This window comes from Podarcis liolepis (genome assembly GCF_965112155.1).
Source record: "Podarcis liolepis genome assembly, chromosome: 1".
NCBI lineage: Eukaryota > Metazoa > Chordata > Lepidosauria > Squamata > Lacertidae > Podarcis > Podarcis liolepis.
The window spans coordinates 47,556,435-47,584,387 of NC_139554.1; the positions used below are offsets into that span (position 1 = coordinate 47,556,435).

At 45.6% G+C, this 27,953-nt stretch overlaps 1 protein-coding gene and 1 long non-coding RNA gene across 3 annotated transcripts; one reads left to right on the forward strand and one right to left on the reverse strand.

Annotated features, from left to right (window-relative positions):
- Positions 1 to 1,221: 1,221 nt before the first annotated feature.
- Positions 1,222 to 27,311, reverse strand: PLEKHD1 (pleckstrin homology and coiled-coil domain containing D1). Its single transcript, XM_083508810.1, has 13 exons — positions 26,251 to 27,311; positions 18,391 to 18,484; positions 17,162 to 17,251; positions 15,277 to 15,353; positions 10,779 to 10,870; positions 8,920 to 8,972; positions 7,124 to 7,218; positions 6,371 to 6,464; positions 5,034 to 5,215; positions 4,546 to 4,678; positions 3,584 to 3,728; positions 3,219 to 3,368; positions 1,222 to 2,594 (listed from the first exon to the last, which is right to left on the reverse strand). The coding sequence occupies exons 1-13, from the start codon at positions 26,397 to 26,399 to the stop codon at positions 2,440 to 2,442; spliced, it is 1,509 nt and encodes a 502-aa protein (XP_083364936.1). The 5' UTR covers positions 26,400 to 27,311; the 3' UTR covers positions 1,222 to 2,439.
- LOC310710334 lies at positions 2,509 to 22,215 on the forward strand. Of its 2 annotated transcripts, XR_014527939.1 has the most exons (4): positions 2,509 to 2,646; positions 3,646 to 3,811; positions 5,706 to 5,825; positions 10,807 to 10,945. It is a non-coding gene; the product is annotated as an uncharacterized lncRNA (long non-coding RNA). The 2 variants fall into 2 exon arrangements; XR_014527938.1 differs by lacking the exons at positions 5,706 to 5,825; positions 10,807 to 10,945 and adding an exon at positions 21,825 to 22,215.
- Positions 27,312 to 27,953: the final 642 nt, after the last annotated feature.

The window sequence follows — 27,953 nt, forward strand, 5'->3', positions numbered from 1 at the left end:
TTCACAGAAACCGTGCTTTGGCATGACCTTGAAACTACTTTGTGTTTTGTGAACTGCCCTGAGATATTGTGACAAAGGGGCAGCCTACAAAAACAAACAAACAAACAAACAGGTAAACTGGGGTCATCCCGGACCACAGCTGACCTTCAAACCAGAACCCAGTTCAAACCTTGCTTTCTAATTAGGGTTAGGGGTAATCACAGTTACTGCAGACCAGGAAACATCAGAGGGAATGGCTGTGGGCGGAGGGAGGAGCAAGGAGGGACAAACGGCATTCAAGCAGGCCTGGTGCTCAGGAGCCGAACGTTGAACAGACAGACAAAAGGATATGGGGCGTATGAGAGTACAAAGGTAAATTTGCATTCATTGCTCCTCCTACTTTAGCTTTTAGCCCTGGCTACCACAAATGCAGCTCTCAGGTTGAAAAAGATGCCCTCCCCCTGAAATAGACTGAACACATATTCTATTTCAAGTAAGGATGAGCTTGGGGGGAAATAACATCTCACACAGGTGAGAAACAATGGAAGGGAAATCCCTCACAGGTATTGAGGTGGCTGCGTTTCTTGGTTCTTATGGAACAACTCCACCTGTTATTTATTAGTTACTAATTCGCAGGTGGAACCAGCGTGGGGAAGTGGTCAGTGTGTCAGACTAGGGCCTGGACCAGTCCCTGCCTACCTTAGGGGCTCTTGTGGGGATTAAACGAGTCGAGGGGAAGAACCATGAGCTCTTGGGAGGAAAAGCTGGTTTATAAATGAAAGTCTGTCTCGCGGCAATTGCATTGTTACCAAGGGCCACTAGAGGGAGCCCATGCTCCTACAATACAATAACTCGATAGTAACTTGTGGCTAGGATTGACTTAATTCAGAATCATAGAATTGAGGAGTTGATAGGGACACTGAGGGTCATCTAGTCCAACCCCCTCAATGCAGAAATCTCAACTAAAGCATCCATGACAGGTGGATATACAACCAATGAAGGAGAGCCCACCGCCTTCCAATGTAGTCTGTTCCACTGTCAAAAAGCTCCTATTATCTTCCCCTAGACCAGTGGTTCCCAACCTTTTTTTGGCCATGCCCCACCTAAGCATCTTTAAAATCCTGACACCGCCCCCCCCCCCGTGACATATAATTCTTATTATTCAAAAAGTGAAGCCCTATTCATGTGGAGAAAGCCTAAAAGGCTATTAACGATTAATAACTCATTTTTGAATTGCCCCATTCATTACACCATACTGTCTCCATACAGGAATGGAATCCAGAATTTGGCCTGCCTTTGACTTCTTGCATGTGCAAATGAGTTTGACACACCAAGGAGACTTCTCCCCACTACTACACTTCTGTGTCTTCAAGAAAGAAAGAAATCCAGGAGGCATTTAACGGATTAGCAGCACAACATTATGAAAAGAGATTTATGAAAGGGCAAAGTCACGTTACGACCATCTGCCTAGGCTGGCTTGCCTGATAGCCGGTGGCTACTCCAAGGTGCTGGGATGTGCAGGCCTCGCCGACAGCAGAGTGTGTTCAGATGCTAATACTGTGTGCTTATTGAGGAAAGCCAGGAGGGGAGGGAGCCACCTGAATTTGGGCAATAAATAAGATGAGGTAAATTTTGCCGTTGGCTAGCAAGAAGCAGCCTTGGGAAAGCTACAAAGGTATCCTATTGTTTTAAAGAGCTTCAAAAGTGTAGCAATGTCTATCTGCTGCCGCCACCCTGCCCTGCTTGTGAATTTGTAAACAAACCCCATAAAAAGCCTGTTAAGTCTTCATACCTCTTGCCTTGCAAGAGAACCAACTCTGTGGAAGGCTGCCCTTGAAACGTCCTGCCACTCTGAGGAAGTGGGAAGCACAAAAATGGCATACGAGAAGCATGTAGTTTTTGCAGCCAAAGCGGAATAAATACAGATAACTGTTTCCTAAGTTGCCACCCTATGCTTAGGGGAACTGCCTGCACATAAGCTGAGGAGCGTTTTGGTCATAATTGCATATTCAACCAGAAACCCAAGGAAGCAGAATAGGAATATCATTCCTCTCACCACATTGAAAAAAAGACTCTCCTCTTGTGTAACTGGAGGTAAAACTAGTCTGAAAGGTTTGGCCAAGCATTCCTTAAGAGTAAGCTGTGGTTTTGATTTGAGGCAAACTATGGAGTATTGACAAAGCACATCTAACTGGGATTCTCAGTTGATGGAACGGGGCAGCTGGCAGAAAAGTCATAACATGCTTGGCAAAACGGCCCCTCTTCCCTCAGGAATGGCGGCAAACCACAACCTCCACCAATGGAGAGTGTTCTAGTCACCGCCCATCATTCCCTCAGAAAGAGTGCCCTGCCAGCGGGCATCTTAATTCCGCCTCCTCGTCGCAACAATTTGGTTTTGGGCCGAGTGGAATGGTGGCAAGCTGAGTTCGGACTCTCCCTCCCAAGAGAAGGAGCAAAAGTTCACTTTTTGTTGCCTGAGGAGGAGCTCTGGCGCGATATCATGATCTGATAGATGGTCTCCCGGAAGTGCTGGTCCTGAGTCAGCCTCTTGGCCGCTTGCTTCAGATCTTCTATGCTCTCGGCCTCCGAATACATGAACGACTGGGACTGCCGCACTGAAAATGAAAACAGCACACAACACTTAGTGCCGGGAGAGAGCCACACCAGGTGAGGAATGGGGTTGTTGAATCTGGAAGCTATTATGATAAAGTTTGACCTAGGTGGTATTTAGCAGAAATGACTGAGGGCTCATCCACACAACTGCTTGTCCTGCCACTTTCCCCCAGGGAAACCTGCTGTTTACTGCTAAATCAGAACAAACATCAACCGGTTTTTCTGAAGACTGGCAAATTTGTTCCAATTCATTTGTAAGCGGTGGGTTTTCCCAGGGAAAGCGGTGGGACACACGAAAAACTGGTCAGGCACATGCCTAGGAAGCCCAAGACAAGCACAAAACCTCTTGGACTGATGCTTTCTAGGCAAGGGACAAGCGGAAGTGTGGCCTTGAGACCTCATTGTATGCATATAATTCAGTGCAAAGGCCAAAGAAGAAAGGTCAACTCACTCAGCCACAGGGCTCACAGGCCATCAGAGCCAGAGCATGCAAGGGAAAGGGGTGTCAGAGCTGCTCCTAGCAACTGCACCCAAGTGTTGTAAGGCAGGGCTCCTGCAAAACCTGCACTTGGCACCCCACAATGCAATCCCACAGGCCATAGGAGAATATGGGGAATAGCACCTACAGTCAAGCCAGGAGTTGCTGGATCTCCTGCGATGGAAACGGCAGCTTTTTATCCTGCGAGTGGCCGCCTTGTGGAGGTACACAGAGTTCTTCATGATCACGGGCATCTTGGCTTCCAATTCAGCATTTCGGATGCACTCTTCAAAGAATTCTGCAGGGAAGAGACACCCAAGGGACCCAGTTAATATGTGCCTTAGGCAGCCTCATTTCAGGCAGATGTAGCATTTTGGAAAATCTCCTTGAGGAGATTCAATTCCGGCTGACGAGGATCAAAAGTAGGTTTCTGCTTTCAGCTGTTCATCTGGATTTTTGGGGTGATGGCATCGGATATGTTGGGGAAGGCAAGATAAATTATGGCTCGCTTACTTTTCAGATTGCTGACGTCGGCTTTCATTTTTTCCTCCTTCTCTTTGTTACGGTGCTTGCAGTTCAGGCCTTGCTCCAGGCTCTGCAGGGCCTCCTCAGCCTCCTGTAAACGCTTCTCCAGGTCCATGCGAACCTTCACCTCTGCCTGAGCAGGAAGGAAATCAGGCAGCCCTCAACCAACCAATAAAAATAACCCAGGGAAAGAAACAAAACACCAAAAGACAAAACGTAAGCAAAGACTTCCTTCCTTCCTTCCTTCCTTCCTTCCTTCCTTCCTTCCTTCCTTCCTTCCGCTCTCTCTCTCTCTCTTTCCCTGTCCTCTTCTAAGGCACATCTGGGAACTTGTATGCTGTGACCTTTTATATTGCTATTATTGTGAAGTTCATGCGTTATGTGTGTAGGAATAGGCCATATAACTTTTTGAACAAAGAATATTCCTTCAGCTGTTGGCAAGAGAGAGCGAAGGATAATGAGATTGTTTGCTGAGCCTAAAGCAGAAGCCAAATTGGTGTACAACTCTATGCTATCAGTAGGGATGGGTGAATCAGTCAATTTCAGTTTTTCTCAGTTTCTCGTTTTTCCAATCTTAAGTTCAGTTATGCAGATTTCCACATTAGCTTGTGATACATATATTTTCAAAAAGTCCTCATGAACATTTATCAGCATTTAAGTACAAATTTCTACAATTTTGCCCAATATACGCATATTTGCAAAGCAATTCCCCCAAATATAATGCATTGTTAATGTTATTTTCACTAATATATGCATTTTACTTTGGCTCAATATATGCATTTTTGTCACATTACTTGGGACTGCAACATTCAGGGAAGTGTAGCTTCTCTGAATGGCTCACAGGATGGCTGTGTTTCAGATCTCGTATGGTTTGGGAAAGGGCAAATTAGGTAGAGTCCCCTTTAATTGCAAGCTGATTCAGATCGAACTGAATCCCCAGCTATCAGTACCTTGAGATCTCGCTCGGTTTGCTGCTTCTCAGCGGTCAGCTCCGAGAGCGAATTCTGCAAGGCCTGCGACTGGGAAGAGTAGAACTCCCGCTCCTCCTCCAGAGCTCGGGAGCGTTCTTCATTCTCCTTCATCCTGCAAAGGAGCACCAGAGACACATTCAGCCGTTGTCCCCATTCCTCTGCCTCTTTTGTGTTTCTAGAGTTGCCAGGTTGCAACCCACAGATTGACTCTATACCTTCAAATCCTTCCACGCGACAGAAGTGGCTCCTCTTTGGCCCATTCCCTCCTCTGCCCCCATTTTCCCACTCCCTCTCCTGCCCGTGGGATGACACAAGATGGCAGGAGCCGCAGAGTCAAGGGAGGAATGGATACAAAAAGCCACAGGTGCCAAGTCGCCCGCTTCTTTCAACCATCAACCAGGTTGCGAACAGGGAATCCTGCCTATTTGGAAGACTCTCCTCCCCACCCCCCACCCCCCACCCCTCACCTTTTCTCAGCCAGGAGTTTCTCCTCCAGCAACTGGTGCATTTTCTCCTCAATCTGGTGCAAGCTGCTCTGCAGACCCCCGGCAGCGTCAGGTTGCTCACAGCTCGGGCTGGTCGGGGGCTGCAACTCGCTCTGGTTCTCTTCCAGCATTTCCAGAGTCCGTTGCTTTTCCAGGGAGAGCGCCTTCAAGACACACAAACAGGTTGGATTGGTTACCCCTTACAATAACTCAAAAAAACTTTCTGTTCACATAGGGGGCTCGTCCACACTTCCTCTTTCCCTTCCACTCTCCCCTGGGGAAACCTGCTCTTTACCGCTGAATCGGGGCAAACATCAATTGGGTTTTTCGTGGATGGACGTTTTCTCTGATTCAGCAGGAAAGAGCAGGTTTTCCTGGGGGAAGTGGCAGGGCATATGGAAAAACCACTTGGACCTGTGTCTAAAAAGCACGGGGCAAGCAGAGAACCTCTTGCTTGCTAGGAATGGGACAAGCCAAGTGTGGATGAGCCTTTAGTTGCAGTATGATAAGCAGAGTCACTACATTTCCCTTGATAGCAGTCCTGTGCCTTTAAACACACCCTTGTTAAATAGAAACTTTGCAGCTTGACCCTTTCTCATCACTGTCTCAGTAACAGAAGAACCTTGACCAGCATAATTTCTATCTCTCATTCAGCATTTAGGCAGGCAACCCTTGAGATTACATGGGAAATGTATCATGTGAACAAAGAAAACCCATAATTCTGAGAGTGACTTTCCAAGACAATTATACCAGGAGGAAATGGTTTTATTGGAGGTAAATTAATTTGTTGAAAGACAATTTTGTTGATTTCAGTGTCTATTTCTATTTTTTTCCAGTCTTGACATCCATTTTTCCCATTTCCACATCTCTTTGTGGTTTTTAAAAATGAAGACGGCATCAAAATTCATATACATTTTCAAGTACATTTCTCTTAAAATAATGCAATTTTGCCACACTCTGGGATGCCTTTTGTGATTGGTAAGCAGCATTCCAAAATTTAGAGAAGTGCCACATTTCAAGGAATGAAATGTTCAAAGAGTTTTGGTTCATGTATTGGTTCAGGAAATGAAAACTGGGTATTAACGTCTGAGTCACAAAATGTATTGCAAAAAGCCCAGGAGTCCATTGTACGATCTCCTAAAACACCCCTGCCATGAATAAGGGAATTGTGCTATAAGCAAGACATCTTTCCTTGAAGCCTTAAGATTTTAGTTCTTGCTGTTTAGATTAAAAACTCATTCTGAAATGATTTCCATGGAAAACAGTTGCTAGATCTTAAAGGCTGTCATCTGGAGAGAGGTGGAAAGTAAGACACCTACTTCCAGGGTCTTCTGCAATGTCTCTGTCAGGTTTCGGAGTCCTTTCTTTTCCTCCTCCACTCCTCTGAGGGACTGGGCAGTCATCTCCAGCTCCCTGGAAAACAACCAGTTGGAGGAAGAAATTTTGATTCGTGAAGCCTTCGCCAACCTAGTGCCCTCCAAATGTTTGGGACTACAACTCCCATCAACCTTGGTCAGCACAGCTGGTTGGGGGGGGTCTGGGCAGGTGGGCCTGGCTTTGCAGAAACAGCCTTGCAAGTGGCACGTTCACCATGTTTCCTGCTTGGCAGGGGGTTGGACTCGATGGCCCTTGTGGTCTCTTCCAACTCTATGATTCTATGACAGCACTAAGGTAACTATTACTGGAGTTTGGTAACTATTTTGCAGCTGTGTGCCAAAAGACAGCGTCTGATAAAAATGCTGCTTGAAAGAATAGCAAAATTTAAGGCTTATTAACTTCAGCTTAGGGAAGTCATTCTGAGCACAAGAAAATCCTGAAGGCCAGATCCAAAAGAGGAGCCCAAATTGCCAAAGGAGGAGCATACATGTATTGATATTATATGGAGGTCAGTGTACAAGAACTAGGCCAGTGGAGGACACAAGGATAGTTAAGAAGCAATGGGATGTACCAGGAAATAAGGGCTTTCAGTGAGGGCTTACTAAGGTGGCCATTCCCTCAAGATAATCACCCCTAGCTGCCAATGAAAGGACCCACTTTTTCACCAGGCCGCTTCAGAGTTCAGGTACTATTACCGTTTAATCTGCTCTTGCTCCACTCGCAGATCTTGCACCACCTCCTCAAACTGCTGCTTCTCTGCCTCCAGTACTTGGTTGAGGTGCTCCAGAGCCTTAAAAGAGAAGAGGAGGAGGTACACGGAAAGCCCAAAAGGCTGCAAAGTTCCTTATCTCGTACTGTGTCAGGTGCTCACATGTGGAAAACACTTCCATGTAGAAGACAACACAAACCTTGCACAGGTAACATCACACAACATTTGCTGTATGCAAACACACAGAAGGAGGTAGTAGCAAATCACACTTTCACCGTGGCCTGGTTCTCAATGAATCTAAGCCATCTAAGTTTGTGAAACTGAACTAACTATGGTGTGTTTGTAGCCAACAAACCACAACATGAAACCATGTTTTAAAGATTGCTTACAAATTTAGGGGTGAGTTAACTTTAGTTTCTCTTTGTGTCTGAACCCACTATCCTGGCACGTTGTGGTTCCCCACCCCAGATGACTGTTAGGCTACAGAGGTGCAAGGCCAGAGCATTTTGAAAACAAAACCAGGATAGGGTGAAATAAAGCAACAGTTCCTTTGCCTGTGTGCAAGATTTAATCCAGATTATTTAACAAACTATAGTTAAAACAAACTATGACTAAGGGTAAAGCGAGAATGCAGCCAATGTGTGCAGCAACAAATGCACAATACAAGTCCGTACGTTCAGTGATCAGTAGGGACAACCATATTATAATTTTCAATATAGAAGTGCTCTCCACAGAGAATTTTAGGAAAGGAGGGTAAACCTGTGGCTTTCCGGCTGTGGCCTGACTCTTTCAGCCCCAAACAGCATGCCCAATGGTCAGGGTGTTGGCTTTTTGCAGTATGGTAGTGCTGCAGAGAGCTTGCTGGGGAGACCATGCATTAAAAAGGGACTCAAAAAGTACTTAAAGAAGGTTTTAATAAGAAAAACAAAAACTCCATTTACACTAAATACATCAACAAACCAGACCCAACCACCAACCCATTCCCCCAGGGTAATGGGAGAGCTAGGTGCTGCTCCTTATATACTACACCCAGATGCTGACACAGCTCAATCAAATACAACTCAGCAGCACCTGGTATGTTTCACAGCTGTAAAGCTGGGTCTCGTTATCTTGCTCTGGCCCCTTAAAGACATACACATGGAGTGGAACAATGATGAACCTTTACATTTAAAGAAACCATTCAACACAGGGAGGGATGACTGGGAGCTGTAGTCCAGAAATAGCTGAAGGACCACAGGCTCCCCACCCCTGCTTTAAAGAGATGCCATCAAGGTTTGTCCAGGATGACCACTTTTTTAAAAATTAAAAAATAGAAGCACTATATGAACAATATTATTGTATTTTTCTGCCTATTCATTTATTAATTGATTTTAAAAAAACAAAACCATTTGTGATGTGCAAACTGATATGGGGAGAAATTATTGATGAGGCATGGTGTGAAAAGCAGCTAGTGCTTCAAAACTTGCAGAACTATTCCTCCCCCCCTAAATATTCTATCTATATTTAGATAGAATGAAGTTGGTGTGCTTCCAGGAAAGCCTTTAAAAGTGTTGCATCTGCCTTCACCCTAAGAAGAGATCATGATACTGTACAATCACTGGACCCCAAGCTGCCCCATAATTTTATTATCACAGATTTTCCTAAAACCCCAGAGGCCCTTCACTCTAAACCTCTGGGGGGGGGAGGCAAAAAATGCAACTTTTTTCTGTTGCATTAAATGGAAGTCTTGCTCTTACACATGTTGTCAATAAACAAAGTCAGAAAGTTAAAAGGAGAATAAACCTCTCTCTGCTCCCTCTGTAGACACAGCTCTTCCGTCTCTTCCATCAGTTTATCTGTAAACAGACAGGGAAAAGTGAATGGAAGCAGATTGCTTAAGACAGTTGGACAGAAATTGCATGGACCTTGAAACACAGCACAGCGAGAACCTCGCTTCTTGCATATTGTGCTGTGATTATTTGAATTTACTATGATGAGATTGCTTTCATGTGTTCTCGTCTCCCACCAGTCTCCTGCCAAATGAATTATAAATGACAACAACAACTTCTTCAGCCTTTAGTGCCTTCCTTCCAAGAGGATCATTGTCTACTAATGTATCTAGATTTACAACTCCTCTCATCAAGTAGGATGGCATCACTGCCTTAACGGATGGTTAAAAAGAGTACACACTGAACAAGGTCAGCAGCAAAGCAGTGAAAAAGGCTCACTCCTAGTCCTTAAGGGGCTTTGACTGTGTTCATACATTTGGGGGAGGAAGCACGCACTGTGAAACAACAGCACAGTGTTCCCAGCTCCCATGCAAATGTTTCAGGGTGGGATTTGCATGAGAACAAGTGGGTGGGAGGTGCTTAAATTTCCCATTGCCTGATTCCAGTCTATTAATTCGCCATTCAGAAAGCCCAGCCCCTTACCCCAACTGGCCTCAGCAATCCAAACCCAAGATTTGCCAGGATGAACACAGTTTGGGATAGATGGTTGAGATGGCTGAGCCTGGGCTATACCAGTCCCCCATCCTCCGTCAGCTAAAGACAGGCATCCCCAAACTCGGCCCTCCAAATGTTTTGGGACTACAACTCCCATCATCCCTAGCTAACAGGACCAGTGGTCAGGGATGATGGGAGTTGTAGTCCCAAAAAACATCTGGAGGGCCATGTTTGGGGATGCCTGGCCAAAGATATGCTGGTATAAGTCCTGCATCTGGGCTCAGTCAGGGTTCAGCCCAAGCCGACTAAGTCAAAGCTAGGGTGAATCCCTAAAGAAGAGGCCTTCCAGGAGAGGGGAAGGAAGTTTTTAATATTCTGTTGGAAACTGCCCGGCGTAGCTGAGGCAACCCAGTCAGATGGCAGGTGGGTGGGGTATGAGTAATTATTATTATTATTATCATCATTATTATTAGTAGTAGTAGTAGTATTTTATTACCACCGCCCCATTCCAAACTCCAGTCACTCAGACATATGTGACCTTGCAACCCAGAAGTTACACTGCCAAATAAGTGGTATAAGTCAAAGTGCCCCACATCTGTCAGTAGTAGCTCTACTCCTGAACAGAGTTTGGGCTAGAGATTAGTTATATTTGCCTAATTTACCTTGCATAAATTATGCTGTCTTCCTATAGTCTGTCCCTGTGCTTCGACATGGGAGGGGCACCGCAAAGGCCTTCCCTACTTGATCTCGATGGGCAGGTGTCAGGCTACGACAGGAGCGGGAAATGTTCTCCTGAAAATGCCCCACCCCCACCCCGAGTCACATTAACTTGGAAGCTTCCATCACAACATCAAACGAATATCATTGAACTTAGGAACGGTCTGCGCTCCCAAGGCACTCATTAACTCTGCTTTATTTTTGTCTGCTGTAATAGCTTAGCAGAACATGCTGCTTAATTGAGGTCACTGGCGATGAGGTCTTGAAGGTACACAGGCAGAACTGTTAACTCAGCCATCATTACAGAAAGGAGGTAGGGACCTGGGATGCTGCATATGGGGGGGGGTGTCATTACACCTGTCACACACACCCCAACAACATGTTATAAAGCACACTGTACACTGATGCCGCTCTATAAATGATACAATGCATTAATCATATACTGATTTGTGCTGCTGATACGCTATTCCTCCCTGAGGACTAGCTGCTGTTAGTTCCAACCTAAATACTCCTGTTTCTCCTTGGCCAGCTGGAGTCCCTGGGCTTCGAGGCTCTCAATCATGGCTTCTCCCAGCTGAGCGTTTCTCCAGGTCCTGAAGAAAAGAACAAATGGAAGGATGGAAATAGCTCCTTTTAAAGAACAGCCTGCTGTCAAGTTTGCACTCTCCCCTCTCCCTGTGGCTGTGAAAGCAGAAGAACCTCTTCACAAACACTGAACAGAGAGGGGGGGGGGGATTGGCCTGTGAAAAAATGGCGAGAGTGGGCAGCCTGTTCCCCAAGTACATTAACCTAACAGATAGGCTACCAGTTGGAGATAATGAAAACAAATCGCCAACACGGCGATGGATCAGGAAACTCATTTCTCTCCAGAGAACAAAATGGCAATAAAAGCGTGGGGCCGAAGTAATTCATCAAGTCCTTTTAACCATCTCTTTCAATTTCCTAGGCTTTCTGCGGCTCTCGTAGCTCCAAAACTCTCCCCTTGTGTCCCACAAATCACAACCCTCCCAATTTCCCTCCACAGGCAGATTCTACATCCTGAAAGGCTGGAAATGTGAACCCCAAAGCCAGGACATGGGCCAGGACCACACTGAGATTTCAGAGCAACAGATGGATCCAGAGCTCAGGATTGATGAATAATTTGAATTAACTGCTGGGGAAGCCTGAGTGCTCTGTTGCTGTTGGCTGAACCTTCCAGGCCTCTCGGTTGGTGCTCAGGACGCTCTGCAGACGACACCCTTTCTCCCTAGGCCACACCATCACTGCCCCTGATTTGCAGCAGCTTCTGAGCGCTTCTGCTCGGCCAGAATGTGTCTTTGAACTATGACGGTGCTTCTTGCTTATCCAGATTGGTGCAGGGTTACCTGTGTGCATGGACGTGCATGTAGAAATCAGTGGTGTTTGTGTGGCTCCAATCTACTTTACAAGAGGTTTTGACCTATAAAGCCTTAAACGGCTCAGGACTGCAAGACCTCAAGGACCACCTCTTTCCATATGAACCTTCCTGGACCCTGAGCTCATCTTCTGAGGCCCTTCTTCATGTGCCTCCTCCTCGAGAAATCCGGAGGGTGCAACACGAGGAAGGGCCTTCTCTGCAGTGGCTCCCCTTCTGTGGAATGCTCTCCCCAGGGAAGTTGCCTGGTGCCTTCATTATACACCTTTAAGCGCCAGGCAAAACCATTCCTTTTTAACCAGGCCTTTGGTTGATCCAATTTACATCCTATGCCCTTTTAAAATGTGTTTTTTTTGTGTGTGTGTGTGGTGATTGGGTTGCTGTTTTTATTTTTATTAGGTATTTGTGGTTTTAAATATTGATTTTATATCTTGATTTTATTCTGTGAATCACCCTGAGACCCCTGGGCATAGGGCAGGCTATAAATTCAAATAACAACAACAATAAAATTAACACCTGTTGCTTGACTAGATTTTTCCTCTGCCCCCCCCCCCCCGGCATGTGCCCCCCACCCAAAGGTTGCCCAACAGGGAATGCAGCCCCCAATGCTGGAAGCATTCCCTGAACTAGATGAATGCCGTCCCTCCCTATATCTGAGGTCCCTGGACTGAGATTGCCACGCAGAGAGCAAAATAGACATGACTGCTCTGCTACGGATGGCCAGTTTGCTTGCTTCTGTCCCGCCGAAGCCCATGTTTTTCAAAATGCTCCTTGACCTTCATGGCCACGGGCTCTCTGCTTCTCTCCTAACAAAGCAACTGCATGACTGGTGGAGCAATTCCTCAGAGCTATTTTAAACTCCTCTGGGCAGCAAAGGTGCTCTTCAGTGATTTTGCTTCTGCAGCAAGGATACGCAAGCAGCAATTCAGTGTTCCCCAACCCTGGGCCTCCAGCTGTTTTTGGACTACAACTCCCATCATCCCTCGCTAGCAAGACCAGTGGTCAAGGATGATGGGAATTGTAGTCCGAAAACAGCTGGAGGCCCAAGGTTGGGGAACACTGATCTAGATTGTGACTTGTGACTGAGCGGGGCTGTAGGCCTAGAGTTCTGGTGGGTATGTTGCCCTGCAGACATTCGCTTGATTATCAGCCTGAAGGCTGGAAGCCAGGTTGGCTTGATGGCATACTTCATGGTTCGTAAATTTAGGGGTGAGGCAAGTCCCATAAAGAGGGAAAGAGGAAACGGAGGTTGGGGTCTGAGAAAGTTCTGTAGCAGTCCATGAAGCAAGACAAGGGAGGACTGGAGCAGAAAGTTCAGGTAAGCTGACATAGGTAGCTTAGGGGACATTGACATAATGAGCAGGACCGGGTCTGATTTAACTCCAGGGTTGGTTTTCTTTAAGGCCTGCCAACCAGTCAACAAATTATACTGTGAACCAATAAGAGGCTGGAAGCTTCCACAGCCTAATTAGGTGCTGCTGACTCTCTTCCCTCATTCATTTGCACATGCAAGGGGTGAGTCAGCCGTTTAAAAGTGCATCAGAGGAAATCCAGTAATGTCCAGGGGTGAGTGGGGCAGACATTCATTCATACAACAGTGAACTGCAGTCCCCATGTGCACCCCCAAAATCGGCTGTGGGGGGCTGGGGTATCCTGCAAAGCAGTGTGTCTGCAGGGCAAACGAGAGGAATGGGATGTTGTACAAGTCCACTCATGAGATTTTGCCAGCCGCCCATTGTTTATTATCTCTCGGATAATGGGTCCCAGGTCAACATGGAGCAGCTGGAAACTCACGCTTGCAGCTACTGGCAGAACAACCCGGTGCATGTTCACTCACAAGCCAGTTTTCCGATTCAGTCACACCCGCCCAGAAGGTTGCTTAGGACTGCTGCATAGATGGCCAATGCTATATCTGATGCATAAGCGCCTTTTATGAAAAGTTATTATGTGCTTTGTCCTGCTATTGCACTTGTGTGTGACCTTGCTTCCCCAGTATGAGTACACACACACAACCAAGAATAAACCCTGGTGGGTGAAAAGGTTTTTTTTTTTTTTAATTGTTCCCTGTAAGCTTCAATGAAATAAAATCTTTCTAGCTGGATATAAACTGCTGGTATGGAGCAAACAGCAAAACTTAAGCAGCTTAGCTGACGATTATAGGGCTCTAAAAGTTCCCCATCTGTTTTGGGAGTGCCTCCCACTGTAGCCCTTGCCTTGCTTACTTCTCGGAGATGGAAAGAGCTTCCCCTTTCATTATGTGAAACACAGCATGAAGGTCAGGAGGACAAGCACTTGCAGTCCAGTTCCAGGCTCAGTGTGGGGTCCCTAAGCCCACAGAAACAATATAAAACACACCTAAATGCAAGTCTGCAGCTCAGTCCTTCTTATGTTTATGCACTGGACTCACTGGAAGTACATCTGAGTGTGCAAAGGTTTGCAGCCTTAGTAAAAAAACACACATGCTTGCTGAATATTACAGGTGTGCAAAAGCAGGGTAAGAATTTTGGAGTAACAGACTTCTTTGTAGAACTTTGGGGAGCTGCATGATTGCTGATGAGAAGAACATAATGAGATTCATCTTGAAATGCATCTATGGTCCTAGTTGCCTGCATCTAGATTAGGAGGGAAGGGACCTCATTTCCTGGCCACAGAACCACAATAGTAAGTGCCATAAGAAATACTCCTGGACACATTAACCTAAGTACAGAGGTCACTTTGCAAAGTTCCCTAGTCTTAAATGTACTGTTCTGCTAGTCAGAACAATGTGCCTACTAGGAAGTTACGAAATCTGGGACTTGATGATGCAGTGGTACCTGGAGAAAGCAGCTTTCATTCTCAGAGTCAAAGCCACAATCTGGACAGAGTTAAGTACCTTTAAATGCCATTGATTTCACTGGGAGAATTAGGAATGTGTGTCTAAGTTCTTAACTCTGGCTGGATATGCCCACAATTCCCATTCCCCTTTCCAGGGCTGTTATTCCTTCCCACCCCTCAGAAAATCCCTCCACTTCAGTTGTCATATTCAATTTTCACTTGATCCCAGCTCCAAATCTCCCCACTAAATTGTAGTTTAGCTTGATGAGAACAAATTGCTGCAAGCTCCATCAGGCTTGCATGTTCTTCCCTCCCCTCCTCTGGTGGAGTTGCAAGGAGTTTGGGAGCTTTTGGTTCACTTTTTTTCTTAACCACACTGAGTATGGTTTGTTTGAAACAAAGCAACTTCAAACTATAGTTTCAGGAGATGGCTTGTTTAAACAAACTGCAGCTAATGTTAACCACGGCTGAGAGGTTGAACAAAATGCTGAATTCTGGTTAAAGTAAAACTGAAGCAAAGGCATCAAAATTTCTCCTTGTGGCTGGGCTGAGGAGAGGGGCAGGCAAGCTCTTCATTCTCATCACAGATTTCCGACCGTGGCCATATTCTTGCCATTATCTCCATCACCCTCTTGGCTTTACTACTACAAATTATATATTTTGGGATACAGCCCCCAAAGAGCAGCAGATAGTATTAATACTAACAATTAGATATTAATGAAACCAGAGCTTAGGTAAATAGTAGCTTTAAAGTAAGCGCAAGCCTAACAGAGCAGCTCCTCAGATACTTACACTTTCCCGGACTCCTGTAGCAATTCCAGCCACTGGGCTTGTTCATATTCTGATTCTGCTGCCAGGACAATGGTACCCTTAAAAGAGAAACACAGCGGCTATGAAGAGAGAAGTGGTATGAAAATATTAGGGCTGTTGCATGGGCCCATTGATCTGATTTGGGGCCTAACCCAGTGTTTCAGAGTGGTCCTGATCCAACCCTGGATGATCTGGGGCCACCCCAATCCTGATTGTAGACCTTGCCCAGTCATGCAGTTAAGCATGTGGTCAGCAAGGGAAGAAAGGAAGGTCACACCACACACACACACACACACACACACACACACACACACACACACCTGGCTGCACCCACTTTTGACTGGATGAAAAGTGGGTGGAATGGACCTAATCTGTCTCAGGGTGATTTGGGGCTGCCTCGGTCTGATCTGGCCCAAATCCCAGGTCCACCTGAACCTCTTTGTTTGTGTATGACAAGTGTCCAGGAAGTATACCTGTACTAGACACATCAGTTTTATGCTAATTTAACAGGGGAAGAAGGGCTGTCGCTCAGTTGCAGGGCATCAGGTTTGCATGCAGAAAAAAGTTCAGATATCAGCATCTCCAGGTACAGACCCTCCAAATGTCCCTGTTTTCCAGGGACATCCCTGATTTACAGAAGCCGCCCCAGTTTCTGATTTAATCCCGGAATGTCCCACTTTTCTTTAGAATGTCCCTATTTTCATTGGAGAAATGATGGAGGGTATAGAGTTATCCAACCCCCGATCCATCTGAAGGCAATCGTGTAAAGAGAAGGGTTATGTTTTTTTAATGTTTATTGTTTTGTTATGTTATTGTATGTGTTGGAAGCTGCCCAGAGTGGCTGGGGCAGCCCAGTAAGAAGTGTGGGTTGTATTTCTCCGATGTATTTTCATCAGAGAAATGTTGGTAGGAATGCAGGTGAAGCTGGGGAAAGACCCCCCCCCCCTGAAACCCTGGAGTTTCTGCCCTGCCAGTCGTTGTAGGTAAAGCTGACCTAGATGGTCTGACTAGGTATAAGGCATGTTCCTAAGTAACCTGCATCGTTTTCTCAGTCTTGGGAATAGTAGTTAGACCAGGGATACCCAGTCACCCTCACAAACTATTCTCAAAGGTCCCTGGGGGAGAGAGAATAACTATTAACCCCAGGGATCACCACTGTGGAGCCTGTGGGTGCACATGGGCCCACAGAGGCCTTCCCTGGCATCCACAGGGGTCCCTCTCCTCCTAGAATAAGGCTTGAAAGCAGTGCTCTGTTCATAGAATCACAGAACTGTAGAGCTGGAAGGGAGAATCATCTAGCGTAAACACCCTGCAAAGAAGGAATCTTTTGCTCAACTATGTTGCAGTCAATATACCAGGTTGCGGTGTCTATAACAGTTTCTCCAGTTTGCAAAGGTGGCCACAAGCCCAGAAAGGCTTGTAACCCCTGTTTTAACCAGTTTAACTGTCTAGAAACAGCCTTACTTCTGACACCGCAGCGCCTTATGTCAAAAGCTGCAGTTACAGAAAATAAAACGGGGAGGTCATTCCATTCCCCATAAGAAATATGCAGCGTGGCTATATAGTGGAGAAGGGCTGTAGTTCAGTGGTAGAGCATCCTCATGCAGAAGGTCTCAGGTTCAATCCCCTGGGCAGGGCTAGGAGGACCCCTGTCTGAAATCCCAGAGTGTCACTGCCAATCAGTGCAGGCAATACTGATCTAGATAGACTAATGATCTGACTTGGGATAAGGCAGCTTCCTGCATGCGGCAGTTTCAATCACATTCATTTCTCATCTGTCAGCACACTCAGCTTATTCCTTAATTGGCGGCTTGCAACAGCTTGAAAAAATACTGTAAACTGAGGAGGAAAAAGAAATTGTCTTTACGTGGAAGTCCTCATGGGAGATTTTCATTGCATAAGGCATGTTTGGCTCTTCTTTAGCTTCAACGATGCAGCCGCCCAGAGGTATGACACCCTGCGGAGACACACCAAAAATTTAGACTAGTTCGTGTGACTCCCTACTGAATTGCAGCATGATACAGCTTGAAATGGGATGCGGGTGGCGCTGTGGATTAAACCACAGAGCCTAGGACTTGCTGATCAGAAGGTTGGTGGTTTGAATCCCTGTGACGGATTGAGCTCCCGTTCCTCGGTCCCTGCTCCTGCCAACCTAGCAGTCTGAAAGCACGTCAAAGTGCAAGTAGATAAATAGGTACCGCTCTGGCAGGAAGATAAACGGCGTTTCCGTGCGCTGCTCTGGTTTGCCAGAAGCGGCTTAGTCATGCTGGCCACATGACCTGGAAGCTGTACGCCAGCTCCCTCGGCCAATAAAGCGAGATGAGCGCCGCAACCCAACCCCAGAGTTAGTCACGACTGGACCTAATGGTCAGGGGTCCCTTTACCTTTACCTTTACAGCTTAAAATGAGTTAGGGTCAATGGGTATCTATCATGGTGGTTTCCAGCTCATTCTTTGGTGAGATTAGAGAAAAACCAGAAAGTCCCCCATTTAGATGTCCCTTCAGCCATGGACGACATCACTCTTTTTCAGCTGCAGCCCCCCTGCAGTAACAGCCATAGTAATATGGATCTATCTTAGACTGTTATATCTTTAAAGCACATTCTTTCCCTCAAAGAATTTTGGGCAATGTAGTTTACCGCACAGAGGATTAGAATTCCTAGAAACCCTTAAAAAACTACAGTGCCCAGAATTCTTTGAGAGAAAATGTGCATTGACCTATCTTTAAAGGTGCATTATGAGAAACTGTACATGAACTATAGAATGTACATGTATTAATTTACAAAGCCCTGAACAACTAAGGTCCAGAGTACCTATGGGCCCACTTGAATCCTCATATCCCAGCTTAATCATTGAGATCTCCCATAGTGCCTCTGGTTGGCCCCTGAGTTAAGCAAAACTCAAGTGCCCACAGTGGAAATGATGAGAAACCCATTCATTTATATTTAAAAGGGACAAGAATTATAAATATACACATTCGTGTTTTTAATGCCCAGTTAGCACACCTAGGTTCTTCCAGGGATATCTTCTATGAAGAAGATACACAAGAGTCTAGCTCCAGGTGTCTATGAGGAGCGCATTTGCAGGTGCTGCTTACTTTAGGGTGGATATTAAAGTAGCGATTGTTTTCAAAGTTCTTCTTTTCATTCTCAGCATAGTAAAGCAGAAAACTCTCCTTGATGATAAAGAACCTGAAAAGAAAGGAAGACAGAAATATTACATTCTATAAAAACACTTAACTCCCCAATAATTTCATATGGAGGTGGACTGTATCGTGATACTGTGGAAAGTGCTAACATTACCAAACCTTGTGTTTGACCTGCAGATCTCTCTAGCAATGGGCACCACACTCTCTCCTTCCAATGACATGTGCTGATTGGCTAGTATTGTAGCTGCCCTTACAGCTCTGTGCTTCCAACCAATAGGCTGACCTGACACTATCAGACCTGAAAGGTTTAGAATAGAGGTTTTCAAATTTTCTACCCTCAGGACTCACCTGAGATGGCTGAAAATTACTGAGGCCCACTAGTCACAAAATGGTGGCACAGGGGCAGAGCCAGGCATAAAATGGTGGCAGACAGAAGCAGATTTTGGCATAATCAGCCAAAACAATAATTCAAAATAATTTTATCCTTCGTTAGAAATTGCTACATTGTGAGTCACGAAGTTAGAAGATAATTTGAGAAGGCCTTTTATTGCTAGTAGTTCATTTGTATTGTTTTACACACACACACACACACACACACACACACACACACACACGTAACTTCATGAAAAACAAGAGATACTACCTGAAAACAGTTACACATTGGGTTATAAAGCGGAGATGGATTTGGCTGAATCACTGAATGTGGTTATTTTTCACCCTTGGATGAGGCAGTAGTGTGCGTGGGCTATTTTTGGAAGGGGTCATCACATGTGCATGAGCATCCAGCCTCCCTCTCCAAGCCGGGCAGAAGCTTCCTGGGCTTTGGGAAATAGGTACCAGGGTAACATGTAGGGGACTAGTCCAGTCCCCTTAAGGGTCCACTGACTGCATGCCAGTGGGTGGTGGCTATCTTTGTGGAGGGGTTTTCACCAGCAAACCCAGAGAAGGAGTTTGATCGAAAGAGGTGACTACAAATTCACCCTCTAATGGGATGAAGGATGTTCCCTTGCTACTGTAATCCATCCCAGCAGGGAGAGTGTTCTATGAATATTATCTGTACATTTAAGTTTTAGCTCTGCAGTCTGGAGGGCTTAAGAATCTCAGGAGGCCAAATACTGGAATGATACACTGTTCCCCCATGTTTGCTCTTATGTGTGAAAGGGGCAAAGCAACACTAGCAGAGTATGAAAAAACTGAATATAGAACCCACTGACATTGTCTAGGGATTTGAAGCCTAAAGTGAAATGTAATTATCCAGGCTGGAGATTTGTTTTGAATGTTCTCAAAGTCACAAAAGGAGCTTGAGAGGTTTGCAGCTCCCAATAATTCTTTAGATGATAGGTTTGCCCTTAATTGCTAATATATTTCAGAGCAATTCCAATTCTCAGCCTTGGCAAAGGAAAGGCACTTTCTGTCTAAGCAGAATAAGGGCCTCTGGATTCATCATCACCAGAAGCTGCTGCTTAGATAGGTATTTTCTCCAGTTCCTCAGTAAATCACTCTAGAAGCACTTCCGTCAACAATGGCATGGCTAAATGCAAATCTCTGTATCCCCATCTCAAATGCAAAATGTTAGTCTAGGGACTCTCTAATATTTAGTTTAGTTATATTCATTCATTCATTCATTTCTATACCACTCTTCATCCAAAGATCACAGGGCAGTTTACAATATAAAAACACAAAAATACATAACATGATATCAAACAATAATAATAACCACACACACAGTTTCAAAGGCCATAGATTGTTTAATAAACCAAAGGCCTGGGAGAAGAAAAATGTTTTTGCCTGGCGCCTAGAGATATATAATGACTCCCACCTTTCATCCAGGAAACTCAAGGTCAACCTCTCCATATTACCCTCACAACAAACTGGTGAGGTAAAAAATGTAAAAGGGTAAAAGACCCCTGGACGGTCAAGTCCAGTCAAAAGTGACTATGGGGTGCGGTGCTCATCTCACTTTCAGGCGGAGGGAGCCAGTGTTTGTCCACAGACAGCTTTCCAGGTCATGTGGCCAGCAGGACTAAACCGCTGCTGGTGCAACGGAACACCGTGACGGAAACCAGAGCACACGGAGATACCTTCCCACGACAGCAGTACCTATTTATCTACTTGCACTGGTGTGCTTCCGAACTGCTAGGTTGGCAGGAGGTGGGACAGAGCAACCTTCTGATTGGCAAGCCCAAGAGGCTCAGTGGTTTAGATCACAGCGCCAAGGGCCAAGCAGGGATTCAAACCCTGGTGTCCCAGGTCCTAGTCTGACACCATGGCCACTGCACCAATATCTATTATTGCCAACTTCATTAGGAGCCAGTTGCCTTTTTCTTGTTATTGTCAATATTTGAACCCACTTAGGACATGTGGTGATGGTGGAGGAGGAGGGAGAATCACTTTTTACTTCCATTCCGTCAAGTGCGCAAAGTTGCTTCATTTGTGGCCACACTCTGGGCTTTCTAGTGTTAAAGATTTCTTAGCATTTGGTCTTCCAGAAGACCTTGTTTTCTTAGCGAAGAACTGAAGGCTGGAGGTGGATGGTGGCTTTTCCATGAGTGAAAGCTGGCGTGGTAAAGGATCGCTGCCCATGCTGTGCAGACTTGTTTATTTTAGTGCACTAGAAGAACCTGAGAAGTCTGTTCGACTGTGACCGGGATGGGACACCTCCCCTGCCACTCGAATGCACATCTCAAGAAATTATGGTCTTCAGCATTTCACTTTTACTCCCTGAAAAATATAAACTCTTCATTTTTAAAAGGTATAATAAAATGGATTCCAGGAAGTTTAAAGACAATACTTGAGAAGACTTAAGTGAAGATCAGGTGTGGTCATTCAAAGGGCATTTGTGTGGAATTGCTTTCCCATTCTAGTCCTCCATCCTGCTTGAGCCCACCCTCCTAAATTAGACATGGGAGATATTTATAAAAGTACAGCCACATTTATCCTTACGCTTTATGCCAATACTTATCCTTATCCCATTGCCAATTGCCTGACATCAGGTGCAGGACAGCAAAAAGCACCTCACAGCACCAAGACTGGAACCAAGCCCTCTTTGAGAGGAAAAAATCAGCTGAGGGAATCTTTATTCTCTGAACTTAAGTGTTGTGGAGGTTAGCCCTACAGCTGGAGATAAGTGTTGTCTCTGCTGCCTTTTAGAGGATTCAGTACAGAAGAAATCCAGAAATTGATGAAGCGTCCTTTTTTAAAAAACTACAACAACAAAAGAGAAAAACTGTTCATGGTAGGGGAGTATAGTACTCACATTAATGATGTCAAAAGAAATCTCAGGGTTCAGGTGACAATTGTATAAGCTCCCACTGTCACAGTGTTGCTAATTCTAGCCGGAGGACATAATGTTCGGGAGTGTTTATGATGTTGATTGCCCATAGGTGGAAGGCTCCACACTCCTGCTTTAGGGAGCACGTAACCCCCTTCAGAACAGGGTGAACTCCACACACCTGGACAGGTGAGCCAGTTACTAACGCTATCTCCAGCTTTTCTGGATTCTCAGGTGTGTTTTTTTTTACTGACATCCAGTCCAATATCACATCCAGGCACTGATTCTGCCTCATGTATTCTTTCCAGAGAACTACCTTCACAAACTGCTGACTCACACATTATGTTTTTTCTGTACACACACCTGGCATGACTGAGACTGCTTATATGAAAAAAAGAAAAAGAGCCAGATTGTGGGATCAACTCCACAAAAGCCTGTTTTCCACCCATAAATGTTTTGTTCCTAATACACACAGTCAATGAGATTAGTTAGGTAATATTCATAAGCGCGTTTTGAAAACATAAAAGGGCTGTGTTAAGTATTCCCCGCAGATTATAACATCATTGTTGGGTTTTGGAGCCCACAATGCTTTTTTTGGAATAGCTCCAGGAACTAAGTATAGCAACTAATTGATGTTGGGGTGATCTTTCCTCCTCTGGGGATATTGCAGTAAAAGTGGAACAAGGCAGCCTCCAGGGCGGTTCAGTTTTGAAACTGCTCAGTCGGATGCATGTGCTGCCTGGAAGGCCAAGACAGGCTTCCCCAACCGGCTACCCTCAAGATGTGCTGGACTACAACTCCCATCAATCAAAGCCAGGATGATTTCCAAAGCCATTTAAATAGGTCAGGCAACAGACATTTGGTGTGGAGGAGAAGATAGGGTTTGTGTTGTGTCCCTATTTGTTAATTGCAGTTTTCTGTCTGACCATCCTGAATTGTTAACTAAAGTTTGTTCAGATATTTCCCCTGATTAATCATGACTGTTATATGGCTTTGGAACCTTAGTATAGTGCAGTGCTTCTCGAAGTGCGGGTCACAGATGGGTCCAAAAATGTTCCTGGGCAGGTGACAGTCAAACAATGAGGAGCTTTTTAAAAACTTGCTTCCTCCTCCTCCTCCTCCTTCTTATTATTTTCATTCTATACTGCTTTATATTTTTAAGAAATATAAACCTACATCAAATAAAACAATCCCAAATAAAACATTACTGAAGAAAGTCAAATATAATGTACAGTATACGTTCAAAGCAACAGGAAACTAAAAGGTTATCTTAAAGATTTCAAAATAAAACTTTACAAAGGAGGTCAAGTACAGAATGCACATTTAAGGCAGCAAAGTTAACAAACAACATACCATTATTCTCATGAGGCTTCTAAATGACAGAGTTATTCCCTATATGTATGTATCATGGTTAAGTTCTATTCAAATACATACTGCTATTAGGAATGGGCGGGGACGCGGGTGGCGCTGTGGGTAAAACCTCAGTGCCTAGGACTTGCTGATCGTAAGGTCGGCAGTTCGAATCCCTGCGGCGGGGTGAGCTCCCGTCGTTCGGTCCCAGCTCCTGCCCTCCTAGCAGTTCGAAAGCACCCCTAAGTGCAAGTAGATAAATAGGTACCGCTTTATAGCGGGAAGGTAAACGGCGTTTCCGTGTGCGGCACTGGTGCTGGCTCGCCAGTTGCAGCTTCGTCATGCTGACCACGTGACCCGGCCTCTTGAGCGAGATGAGCACGCAACCCTAGAGTCGGTCAGGGGTACCTTTAACTTTATTAGGAATGGGCAGTACAGTTGTGCCAAAAATTTCACCAGCATTTCTTGTGACCATTCTTCATCAATAAATGGGACAGCAAATACCACCCACTGGATCAGACCGAAAGCCTATCTAGGTGGGCATTCTGTTCTGGTCTTTATCTCTAAACTGGGCTTGGAACACACAGCATTGCAAACAAAGGATGCCTTCAAAGGAGAAGGACTCTTCTCTGGTGGTCCTGTTCAAATAGAGGATGCATGTAGATGATCCTGGGTAGATTCTTCTTCAGTGCCAACTTCTCTTGCCATTAAAGCCTTAATTCAGGGTGGTGGTAGGGACTTAAAAGGAAAGTACAACAGAGGAGGGTGGGGTCACACATGCACCAGAGAGACCAGCTATGTTAGCAGAAAGAGTCCCTTGCGTTCCCTTGGATTAACCTAACCTGTCCTTCCTTTGCACCAGCTGCACTATGGGCAGAAGAAGGCTTCCCTGCCTTGCCAGGAGGTGGTCCAGTATTGTGGCTGCTGAGTATTGGGTTGGGATAAGAAACACTCAGCTTAATTTCTCTGATTAGGTCTGAAGCTCATCTTAGTGGCCCTGGACACAGTTGGGCAGTGGAACAGACTCCCTTGAGAGGTTGTGGGCTCTCTTTCACTGGAGGTTTTTAAGCAGAGGTTGGATGGCCATCTGTCATGGATGCTTTTGTTGTAATTCCTGTACTGCAGAGGGTTGGGTTGGAGTGTAGATGACCCTCGGGGCCCCTTCCAACTCTAAAAGTCTATGAGTCTGTGACAAATGATGATGACTCAGGGCTGGAGCAGTCGTGTGATGCTGGAGATACGTCCAAAAGCAGCTACAGGGTTAGATCAAAACAGTGAAAAGGGCTGTTGACCAAACTAGGGGTGGGGTGGGGTGCTGTATGTCAGAAAGGAACTTTGGGAAAGGATTTAGAATGGGAGGAATCTGTTACTCAGCATCTTCAGGTAGGAGTCAGGGAAACCCCTGCCTGAAAGTCCGGAGAGCTATTGCCAGTCAGAGTAGGCAATGTTAGGTAGATGAACAAGACAGGTTCCTGTGGTTGTTCCTTCGTTACAGGAGGAAATTACTCCCTCCCCCCCCCCACAAAAAAATCCCAAATTTGGAGCACAAAAAATCTCATTCCTGACATCTTAAGATAGATCTAGGAAAGACCCTTGTATTTCTGGGAAAGACCTACAAGTTCCCCATGCCTGTCCTACAACTAGCACCCCCTGATTCTTGCAGCTTAGATGCATATACGTATTTGAGTAACACTACCTGCTAAAAGTGACCACTTCCAGCAATAAAACTGCTGAATTAATAATTACGCTCTGAGGCCGGAGTTGCATGTAAGCAATTTAGTTCGGAGGAAATGAGCATCGGAGAGAACTTTCTGCCAACTGTGAAGGAATCTTTTGCCCTTCAGCGTTCTCTCTCACAGGGGATAAACCACCAGTCCTTGGCTCCTTTCAGAAACACCATGACTCTGGAATTTTAAATAGGACTTGCTTGTAAACACAAAGCACCTTGGCTGTCATTTTCTTCTCGTAACAGATTAACAAAACTTGTGTCATGCTGAACTTATGAAACAAAAGGAAAGATGACAGGAAGGGGGGGAAAGTCGCTGAGAGTAGTCTTTTCCTCATGAAGGTACTTTACTGCAGATGGTGACACAATTTCTTAAATTATGTATGAGTATTTGTAGTCAAATCCCTTATCCAGATTTATCCATCAGGTAGAAGCAGGACCGGTTCCACATGACTCATAATATATCACTTGGTCCCCACAGCACTCCTACTCCCCATTTACTCAGGAGCAAGTTCCATCTGGGCCTAAGGTGGGGGTCCACAATATTACTAGGTCCAGGGGCACATTTGGCATCCTAAGAAATTGTCATGGGCGTCTCAAAACACTCATTTCACAGAACCAGTGATGCTCAGATCCCATCCAAAATGGGCAAAACGCCTACACAACCCCCTCCACTTTTTGTAGACATTCAGGTGTCTTTTTTTGTAAAGGAAATGTCTCTGCATTATGGGGACGTTACACATTCTCAGCTCAAACTACAACCTTCCCCAGCTAGCGTGGCAATTGTGAGAGCAAACGCAACATGGCTGAAAGTCACAGACCCCTATTGGATAGTACCTGCGACATCACTCACAACACAACTCCTCCCTGCCATACTTGCCCCATGTCTTGCCTTCAGGTCATGCAACCAGTTACCCAGAAAAGAATTCTGGGATTCAGTTCACACATCATTCAGCCAAAAGGGAGGAAAGCCGCTACTTCAGTTCCTGGCACAACTTCTGTGTTTGTTCCCCCAAAATCCCCACTGAAGGCAGCACTAAAAAACACCTGGTCCCCCAAACCCAAGTGTTCTGTGAACTTCAAAAGGCCACACATATTCTTTCTTAAAGCTAGCCCAATGCTAGCTCCAATTTTCTTTCCCTGGGGCACAGAGGGCAGCAGAGAGAGACACCATGACAGTCTCCAAGGAGGGCAAATACCACTACACATACCTGCTAGCCTACAGATGCTGTGAAGCTGCAGATGATCTCTTACAACACTGTGTCAAACACAACCTTAGCATACTTGAACCCATCTGCTTGGTCATGGGACGGTTTTTCATGCCTGGCTTGAGTGTCCCTTGGAGACTTCCCACGATTTTCTGGCTCTCCCCCCCAGCACAAACTCTATTGTCATCCCCCGCCCCGCCCCATCTCCCCAGAGAGCCTTTTCATTGTGACGGCAGCTCTTTCCAAACACTTACCTCCTGGACCACTTGGCTGAGGGTCTCCCAAAGGGTCTCTTCCAGAGCACTCCATACAGCTGCACTTTGGTGCTGATATCCAAGGCATCCGAATCGGCAGGTTCCATCGATGGCGAAGGAGACACCGTGTTGGATTTTGAAGTGAACATTGTCGAGGGAGGGAGATGGATTTTTGAGCTGATTCTCTGCCTCTGCTCTGCAGCTCAGGGAATCCGATTAAATGCAATGAACCAGAAGGACGTAACCAGCCGCCCCGGTGGGAGAAACACACAGACACACACACACCAGAGAGGCTGAGGCTGTGCTTTGAATCAATATCTGGACTGCTCAGTGCTCAGTCAATACCTGTCTCCCTGATGCAATGATGATGAGAGCTTCCTGGTGCCATGTGCCCGCTTCCCGATGTGCCGGAGAGATGGAGTGAGTCAACATTCCAGACCAGCCTGAAAACAAGCGAGGCAGAATGAACGCTCCAAACATCGCACAGCAGGCCGAACTCTGAATGTGCATGAGACGGTGGCAAAATGCCCACTGCAGCAGAGGCTGGCAAACATTAATACTTAGCATGCATCTGCTTCTGTCCTGTAGACACAGGGTGAGTGTATTTATTTCTCACTATGTATACAAAGGTATACACAATAAGCCAGGCTTGCTTCTGTGCCTCTGTAGTGCCTGTTCAATCTTTTAACTGCATAAGCAGACTATTAGTTTATTTTATTTTTTAAAAAAAACCCCATTAACCCTCTAGTTCTCTTAACTGCAGAGGAAGAAATGTACCCTATAACAGCTTCCCAGAACTTTCCATCATTCAGAAAGAGGGGGGAAACAGGAAAGAATATGCTTTCCGCTTTGGCAGTTGTACTGTGTGGTGATGGGAGATTGATTATATGAGGAATGGTAAAGATTGTCCGGAGCTGTTGAAAGGGTATAAAAGCCTCATGTTCCCCTAGTGCTGTTTTTGACTTCGTTCAGGCTAACATCAAGATTCCTTCACTAAACATGCCATTGATGAATTGTGTGAACCAAATAGCCGAAAGTCATTTATGCTCCCCTTTAGCAATCCCAGGAAATCATGTAACCATCATGGGGGGGGGGGAGGCAAGTTATTATATCTTGTTCACATCCAAGTATCTGATTCTAGAAACTACATCAGCCTTGCCATTCACGTTGTTGCTTTGCTGGCTTAATTGAGGGCCAGCTCTGAGCTTGCCTTCCCTCACACACCCCAGGGTATGATTTCAGACACTGGCAGGCATCAGGGGTAGGGAACCTCAGGCTGTGTGCTGAATGTGGCCCTCCAGGCCTCTCCATCTGGCCCCCAGGACTCTCTCAGGTCACACCCCTCATTAGCCCTGCTCCACACCCCTTCAAATGTCTTTGCCTGTCTGGAATTTGCCCTTGAACCTTGATCATCTTGCTTGCTGGCCTGGATTGAGCGTGGATGAAGAGAGGGAGGGAGGTGTGTGTGTGTGTGTGTGTGTGTGTGTGTGTGTGTACACTGTGTGTGTGTGTAAAGAAACCAGGGCTGTGGGAGAAATTCAATTCAGTTTGCAATTAAAGCTGATTTGATCAAATCCACGCTCCTCGCCCCCAAAGGAAAACCAAAGCATAGCTAAAATTTGCACTTTGCCAAATTTTGTGATGCAGTAGTGAACATGTATGTGTGAACCAGGTCTGCTGTTCTGAACACAAAACCACTTCAG

Coding starts and splice junctions, on each gene's coding strand:
- PLEKHD1 (XM_083508810.1), bottom strand. CDS start 26,399: ATGTTCACTTCAAAATCCAACACGGTGTCTCCTTCGCCATCGATGGAA. Junction 8,973..10,778: donor GGAGAAACAGGAGTATTTAG/GTTGGAACTAAC, acceptor GTCTGTTTACAG/ATAAACTGATGGAAGAGACG. Junction 4,679..5,033: donor AAACTCCTGGCTGAGAAAAG/GTGAGGGGTGGG, acceptor GCTCCTTTGCAG/GATGAAGGAGAATGAAGAAC.